The 8,632-nt window shown below is 35.0% G+C and overlaps 3 protein-coding genes across 5 annotated transcripts in view; all 3 read right to left on the bottom strand.

Annotated features, from left to right (window-relative positions):
- Nucleotides 1-668: 668 nt before the first annotated feature.
- Nucleotides 669-2,850, bottom strand: LOC115216239 (kielin/chordin-like protein; the record flags this gene model as incomplete). Its single annotated transcript, XM_036506714.1, has 3 exons — nucleotides 669-725; nucleotides 1,318-1,858; nucleotides 2,189-2,850. Coding segments are annotated over 3 exons (1,221 nt in total), but the record flags the coding sequence as incomplete, so codon positions are not given.
- A 2-nt stretch (nucleotides 2,851-2,852) lies between these two features.
- On the bottom strand, nucleotides 2,853-3,704 carry LOC118765223 (mucin-5B-like; the record flags this gene model as incomplete). The annotated part of the gene is made up of 1 exon (XM_036506957.1): nucleotides 2,853-3,704. A coding segment is annotated over one exon (852 nt), but the record flags the coding sequence as incomplete, so codon positions are not given.
- LOC115216238 (kielin/chordin-like protein) overlaps nucleotides 3,381-8,632 on the bottom strand; it is a 6,056-nt gene continuing 804 nt past the window's right edge. The window contains exons 2-3 of one of the 3 annotated variants that reach the window (XM_029785436.2): nucleotides 4,819-5,685; nucleotides 3,381-3,489 (exon numbers count right to left, since the gene is read on the bottom strand). In XM_029785436.2, the coding sequence (XP_029641296.1) occupies nucleotides 4,853-5,685 (833 nt within the window). In that variant the 3' untranslated portion in view covers nucleotides 3,381-3,489; nucleotides 4,819-4,852. Of the gene's footprint in view, nucleotides 3,490-3,710; nucleotides 3,806-4,483; nucleotides 4,569-4,789; nucleotides 5,686-8,632 lie in introns of those variants that run through there. The other 2 variants (XM_036506713.1, XR_005001004.1) reach the window with 2 other exon arrangements.

The raw sequence follows: 8,632 nt of genomic DNA, 5'->3' as shown, positions 1-8,632 counted from the left end.
CTGAAACAAGTAAAAGAATTTTTTAAAAATTAAACATTACCATAATTCACCAAGAATTATTGGTATAAATATAAATTTATAATCAGTCTAAAGACGCTACAGGTTTTGAAGCAGTTGTCTACAAATATTCCCTTTGGAAGAGATGTTCATCAATGCAGGGTCGTTGACCGGCATGAAAGATTAAGAAAGTTTTTCTCCCGCAGCTCAGTGGTTAGAGTGTCAGCATCATGATCGTAAGGTTGTGGTTTCGATTCCTGGACCGGACGACTCGTTGTGTTCTTCATTTCACATTGCTCCAGTCCACTCAGCTGGCAAAAATGAGTAACGCTGCGATGGGCTGGCGTCCCGTACAGCTGGGCAACACATATGCCATAGAAACCGGGAAACCGAGCCCATGAGCCTGGCTAGGCTTTAAGAGGGCGCATTTATTTATTTTTTATATAATTGTATCAAATCTTTTACGTTTGCATTTTCGCGGCTGAGTTGAAATTTTGTTTATATTGGAAATAGATTAGAAATACTAAAATGCAAATAAGAAATAACTCAGCCTAAAAGTTAAATGGATAACTCGGTTGACTATCATTCTAATGAAAAAAATTAAATTTATAGATTAAACAACGAAATTGTGGTAGATATATGTTTTATTTTAAAAAATTATATTTCAGGTATCACAATTATTGAAAATATCAAAATAAATTAATAGTTCTTCATCCGTACTGTTGTTTCTGCAATAAAATAAATTTGCAAGAAATTAATATATTTATCGGACTGGATATACACATTGTATTTCAAATTTAGTATGACTAAGTACAATACAAAATTTAGATTTGAACAATTATACGTTAGATTAAATATCACATGATTATACAAAGTATTAAAAATTCATCAGAGCCCAGATTTTAAAGCCCAATTCACACTCTCATAAGCTATATCCTGAAATATCCCGTATATAGAATAATTCACAAATGTATCTCCAAAGAGTCTGTATCACTATTTAAACAGTTGAAAAATAAATATTTCTTAAATATACATAAATATTTCTAACATTAAGAGCAATGTCGTGCAAATTTTACATAAGTGTCAATAACATTAAATTGAAAATTGTAAGTCAACCATTTCTTCCATGTATATTATTGAATGTATGCATATACATGAAAAAACTTAGAAGAGAACAGTTTGTATGCTAAATATCATCTAATTGCTGGGTGATTATTTTCTGTTTAATATGAGAAATAAAATAGGGGTTGCAAAGGGTAAAGGATGGATTAAATTAGTTACGTTAGGGACAGTAAAACACTAATAAAACACTTTACTCACCAAACGATAGCAGTCATACTTGGTACACTTGACCTTCCCAATCGAACATCGACAAACATTGCACTTATCTTGACTCATGAACATTTCTCCATCTTTGTAAGATTTTCCATAATACTGGCATGTTGTCGGGGGGCAGTACATTTTAGTACAGCTTATTTGACCAAACTGTCCACATCTACAAGTATTGCAGGCATCTTTAAATGTTTCACCGACAGAATAAGTTTTTCCTTTATGTATACAGGACTTACTGCATGGTTTTTGCTCACAATCGACTTTCCCATCGGAGTTGCACTGACATTTGTTGCAATCATTATACCATACAGAACCAATTTCATAAATTTTACCGTTGTAATTACAGGAACAAGGTACTTCAGTGCAGCTAACCTCACCATTATATTGACAAGTACAATTAAAGCAGCCATCTTTGAATTGATTTCCCAAATTATAAACCTTATTTTTATAAGTACAGGGACATGGGTTTGTTGTGCAGTCTACTGTCCCATCGGTTTTGCATGTGCACGTATTACAGCCCTGTTTAAATTTTTGTCCTACTATATATATCTGGTTGTTGTACTTACAACAACCATTGGTTGAACATCGGACATATCCAGTTGCTAAACATTCGCATTGATTGCAACCATCCGAAAATTTAGTACCAATTCCATAAGTTTGTCCTTTATGAGTACAGCGGCAGGGTTTGTTTGTACAATCAACTTGTCCGTTATTTTTACATTTGCAAGTATTACAATCATCCTTGAACTCTGCTCCGAAATCATAAACATTATATTTATAAGTACAGGTACATGGGTTTGTTGTGCAGTTTACAGTCCTATCGGCTTTGCATGTGCACGTATTACAGCGCTGTTTAAATGTTTCTCCTACTTTATATATCTGGTTGTTGTACTTACATTGACAAAGATAGGTTGAACATCGGACATATCCAGTTGCTAAACATTCGCATTGATTGCAATCGTCCGAAAATCTATTACCAATTCCATAAGTTTGTCCTTTATAAGTACAGCGGCAGGGTCTGTTTGTACAATCAACTTGTCCGTTATTTTTACATTTGCAAGTATTACAATCATCCTTGAACTCTGCTCCGAAATTATAAACATTATATTTATAAGTACAGGTACATGGGTTTGTTGTGCAGTCTACAGTCCCATCGGCTTTGCATGTGCACGTATTACAGCCCTGTTTAAATTTTTGTCCTACTATATATATCTGGTTGTTGTACTTACAACAACCATTGGTTGAACATCGGACATATCCAGTTGCTAAACATTCGCATTGATTGCAACCATCCGAAAATTTAGTACCAATTCCATAAGTTTGTCCTTTATGAGTACAGCGGCAGGGTTTGTTTGTACAATCAACTTGTCCGTTATTTTTACATTTGCAAGTATTACAATCATCCTTGAACTCTGCTCCGAAATCATAAACATTATATTTATAAGTACAGGTACATGGGTTTGTTGTGCAGTCTACAGTCCTATCGGCTTTGCATGTGCACGTATTACAGCCCTGTTTAAATGTTTCTCTACTTTATATATCTGGTTGTTGTACTTACATTGACAAAGATAGGTTGAACATCGGACATATCCAGTTGCTAAACATTCGCATTGATTGCAATCGTCCGAAAATCTATTACCAATTCCATAAGTTTGTCCTTTATAAGTACAGTGGCAGGGTCTGTTTGTACAATCAACTTGTCCGTTATTTTTACATTTGCAAGTATTACAATCATCCTTGAACTCTGCTCCGAAATCATAAACATTATATTTATAAGTACAGGTACATGGGTTTGTTGTGCAGTCTACAGTCCTATCGGCTTTGCATGTGCACGTATTACAGCCCTTTTTAAATGTTTCTCCTACTTTATATATCTGGTTGTTGTACTTACATTGACAAAGATAGGTTGAACATCGGACATATCCAGTTGCTAAACATTCGCATTGATTGCAATCGTCCGAAAATCTATTACCAATTCCATAAGTTTGTCCTTTATAAGTACAGTGGCAGGGTCTGTTTGTACAATCAACTTGTCCGTTATTTTTACATTTGCAAGTATTACAATCATCCTTGAACTCTGCTCCGAAATCATAAACATTATATTTATAAGTACAGGTACATGGGTTTGTTGTGCAGTCTACAGTCCCATCGGCTTTGCATGTGCACGTATTACAGCCCTGTTTAAATGTTTCTCCTACTTTATATATCTTGTTGTTGTACTTACATTGACAAAGATAGGTTGAACATCGGACATATCCAGTTGCTAAACATTCGCATTGATTGCAATCGTCCGAAAATCTATTACCAATTCCATAAGTTTGTCCTTTATAAGTACAGTGGCAGGGTCTGTTTGTACAATCAACTTGTCCGTATTTTTACATTTGCAAGTATTACAATCATCCTTGAACTCTGCTCCGAAATCATAAACATTATATTATAAGTACAGGTACATGGGTTTGTTGTGCAGTCTACAGTCCTATCGGCTTTGCATGTGCACGTATTACAGCCCTTTTTAAATGTTTCTCCTACTTTATATATCTTGTTGTTGTACTTACATTGACAAAGATAGGTTGAACATCGGACATATCCAGTTGCTAAACATTCGCATTGATTGCAATCGTCCGAAAATCTAGTACCAATTCCATAAGTTTGTCCTTTATAAGTACAGTGACAGGGTCTGTTTGTACAATCAACTTGTCCGTTATTTTTACATTTGCAAGTATTACAATCATCCTTGAACTCTGCTCCGAAATCATAAACATTATATTTATAAGTACAGGTACATGGGTTTGTTGTGCAGTCTACAGTCCTATCGGGTTTGCATGTGCACGTATTACAGCCCTGTTTAAATGTTTCTCCTACTTTATATATCTGGTTGTTGTACTTACATTCACAAACATCGGCTAAACATATGACAGATCCAGTTGCTAAACATTCGCATTGAGTGCAACCCATCGAAAATTTAGTACCAATTTCATAAGTTTGTCCTTTATAAGTACAGCGGCAGGGTTTGTTTGTACAATCAACTTGTCCGTTATTTTTACATTTGCAAGTATTACAATCATCCTTGAACTCTGCTCCGAAATCATAAACATTATATTTATAAGTACAGGTACATGTGTTTGTTGTGCAGTCTACAGTCCCATCGGCTTTGCATGTGCACGTATTACAGCCCTGTTTAAATGTTTCTCCTACTTTATATATCTGGTTGTTGTACTTACATTCACAAACATCGGTTGAACATCGGACATATCCAGTTGCTAAACATTCGCATTGATTGCAATCGTCCGAAAATCTATTACCAATTCCATAAGTTTGTCCTTTATAAGTACAGTGGCAGGGTTTGTTTGTACAATCAACTTGTCCGTTATTTTTACATCTGCAAGTATTACAATCATCCTTGAACTCTGCTCCGAAATTATAAACATTATATTATAAGTACAGGTACATGACATTTTTGTGCAGTCTACTGTCCCATCGGCTTTGCATGTGCACGTATTACAGTCCTTTTTAAATGTAGTCCCTATTTCGTAGGTGTTTCCATTGTATATACACTTACATGGTTTGTTAGAGAGCACTGCACAATACCGCTTCTTAAACATTCACATTGGTTACAATCATTACTGAATGTTTGTCCAACTCGGTATGTCTGTCCTTGATAAGTACATTGACAAATTTTCTTTGTACATTCTAACTGACCGTTGTCTCTACAATAGCAAATGTTACAATCCCCTTCAAATTTCTGGCCCACACTTAATACTCTTCCTCTGAAGTAACACTTACAAATTTTGTTAGTACATTTAACCTGACCATTGTTCAAACATTCGCAAGTATTGCAATCATCAGTGAAGGTTTGGCCGATTTGATATTGTACATTTTTATAAGTACATCCACATCTATCACTGTTACACTGCACTATTCCTCTAGTTTGACAAGTGCAAGTCTTACAGCCATCGTTAAAACTCTCTCCAATATTGTAGTCTTTACCATTGTATTGGCACTGACACACATTATTGGTACACTGAACATATCCAGAAGAAAGACATTTACATTTATTACAGTTGTCATTGAATTCTTCACCTTCTTGGTACTGCTTTTCTTTATAAGTACATCGTTTAGGACAGTCTTTGTTGTCACATTTTATCTGGCCATCATAGTTGCATTTACATGTATTACAAGACTGCTGGAATGTCTGTCCTACTCTGTAACGTCTGCCTTGATATGTACATGAAGGCCCCTTCCCATAACCACAACGTAAATTTGAACAAATTGCTTTGTTATTTGTGTCACATACACACGTGTTGCAGTCGATCTTAAATACTCCTGTATACTTCTTTCCATTATATGTACATTCGTCTGTAAAGAAGAGAAACAATAATTATTTCAATCAACAACTACAATGTTCCTGAAAGAAGAACATGTTATAGATTCTAGCGTAAGTATGTGATTATGATATATCTATAAATTCTCAAAGAATAATATCGAGCGACATTATTCTTTAGAAATGGTTGGAATGTACAGCCCGAAATATACAGATACTTTGCAGTATGTATCCGAAAACCAGTTTTCAGATATCGTGATGATGAGAACTTTATTGTTATGTTGACGCACACACATACAGGCTAATAAAACACGCATAACTATAGATACGTGTCTATATATATATATATATAGTTATAGTTATGGCTAAATTCTAGGAGATAAAGAACTCAGTACGCACGTAGAGTATAATGTTGCAATAACTCGTCTGCATCTCCATCTATCTTTCTGATTATCACTATATATGTACGTGTATATATATATATGTACATATATATATATATATATTATATATATATATATATATATATATATATATACATATATATACATGTATATATATATATATATATATATATATATACATATATATATATACACATGTACATATATATATATATATATATTAAACAAATGATAGAAAATGCAACACAAGGGAAACTTTGTTACTTACAACGATCGGTTCGAAACATCCTGTATCAGTATGGGAGAGTAATCGAGGCAGATTTAACAAAAGGTGATATGTGGTCAGGAAGCGTCGAAGTACACGTGCTAGTCCGACTGACCTTACAAAGACCATAGAACCATACCAAGACACAAAGAAAACAGGTAAGAAGGATCAATTCCTTTTAACCAGCATTGAAATCTCCTCTCAGGAAAATAAACGGAAAACCAACTGACAAAATTACGCATCTATGGAGTACCGACCTCCTCAAAGAAATTAGAATCATACAAAAACAATAAGTTACATAAAGTAATTAACATGTAAAATATTACTAGCAAAATTAACATTAAGACATTATATCCAACTTGAAAAAGAATATCCTCAAGACGTTGCTATTTTTGAACCTTAAATATCTCAAAAATGTTCACTATACCTATATATATATGCATATACATATGTGTATATACATATTCATATGTATGTTTATATATATATATATATATAATATATATATATATATATATATATATATATATATATATACCTATATATATGTATATATATATATATAATATATTATATATATATACCTATATATATGTATATATATATATATATATATATATATATATGTGTATATATATATATTATATATATATATATATATATATATATATATATATATATTATATATATATATATATACATATAGAGATGGCCGTACAAGCAAGATTAAATGACTTAAACAAAATTACAGAGGAAATAATTTTTAGTAGAGTATGTGAGGCTGAAAGTAGTAGTGGAAGGTGGATGACCTTCCTAACGCCAACCACTCTGTGAGTGTAGTGAGTGCTTTTTTCGTGCCGCCGGCACTGGTTCCAGGGGTTCTCGCAGTGGCAACGATCGGTTGGTGCTTTTTACGTGCCACCGGCACAGAAGCAAGTCAAAGCGGTGCTGCAATCGGCCACGTTCGGATGGTGCTTTTTACGTGCTGAAAGGAAGCAACAGGAAGTAACACCCAGACCCTTACCCGCGCGTAGAGCGGGTCACCTTCAGCTAGTATATATATATATCTATATATATACATATAGAGATGGCCGTACAAGCAAGATTAAATGACTTAAACAAAATTACAGAGGAAATAATTTTTAGTAGAGTATGTGAGGCTGAAAGTAGTAGTGGAGGGTATGCTTCCTATATGCTATGTATTTGGGGAGAAAGACCACATGAAGGCAAGGTGTCCCCAAAAAGAGGAGGAGCAACGGATGGAATAGCCTGAAGAATAAGAGAAGGAAGACGAAGTGGTGCTAGAGGGTGTGAAGGAGACGGTAGTAACAGAAGAGGCGGCGAGCTGGCAGAAACGTTATCACCCCGGGCGAAATGTGAAACCTTATTTCGTCTGCCGTTACGTTCTGAGTTCAAATTCCGCCGAGGTCGACTTTGCCTTTCATCCTGTCGGAGTACCAGTTATTCACTGGGGTCGGTAAAATCGACTTAATCCGTTGGTCTGTCCTTGTTTGTTCTCTCTGTGTTTAGCGCCTTGTGGGTAGTAAAGAAATAGGTAGTATAACAGAAGAGGCGTTCACAGTAGTAAATAAGTGAAAAAGAAAAGAACGAGAAGGCAGAAAAAGAAAAAAGAGAATGAGAAGGAGCTTGAGGAGGAAGGTGATAAGGAGGTGACAGAAACGAGTTTACAAACTATACCAGAAGAAGAGGAGTTGGGTTGTGGAGAGAGACAATAGCATGAAAATGAAGCATCGACATTGACTAAAATGAAAGAGAATAAAGACAGAGTGGAGGCACCAAAGGTGGAGCAAGGAAAAAATGTGGAATTTTGCTGATATACGCCAAAAGCACGGCGGTAGATAAAAGATAACGTAATTCTTTGAATAATTTTTCCATCTAATTTCATTTTTCTACCTAAAATTGTTATTTATGCTTTTCGAAAGTGATAGATCACCGGTAGAAACAGTCGACCTCACGTTTTAAGTATGGAATAGGCTGTATCCCGTTCCAAAATTGTGTTTTATTGCTGAGTTCGCCTCTCGTCGAAATCAACTTTGTTGTTCATCTCTCTGAGATCGATTATTACTGAATGACAGAGCTGTGCTTGCCATCAAAGTTAAACTGGGGTAAAATATATGAAGCCCAGTATACCCGCCAGACAAGTAATGGGATCTATGGTATCAACTAACTCCTGCTCTTCAAAATTGTTGCAGAGACGAGTGGGTCGATTGTGCCTGGGTGGTGGTAGTACGAGACAAACCAGTCCCCAGAAACAGAGGCCATTAGAATAGCGATTGAAAAGACAGGGAGGAC

This window comes from Octopus sinensis, linkage group LG10, assembly GCF_006345805.1.
Source record: "Octopus sinensis linkage group LG10, ASM634580v1, whole genome shotgun sequence".
Lineage (NCBI taxonomy): Eukaryota > Metazoa > Mollusca > Cephalopoda > Octopoda > Octopodidae > Octopus > Octopus sinensis.
This window is presented reverse-complemented; position numbering and strand designations above follow the sequence as displayed.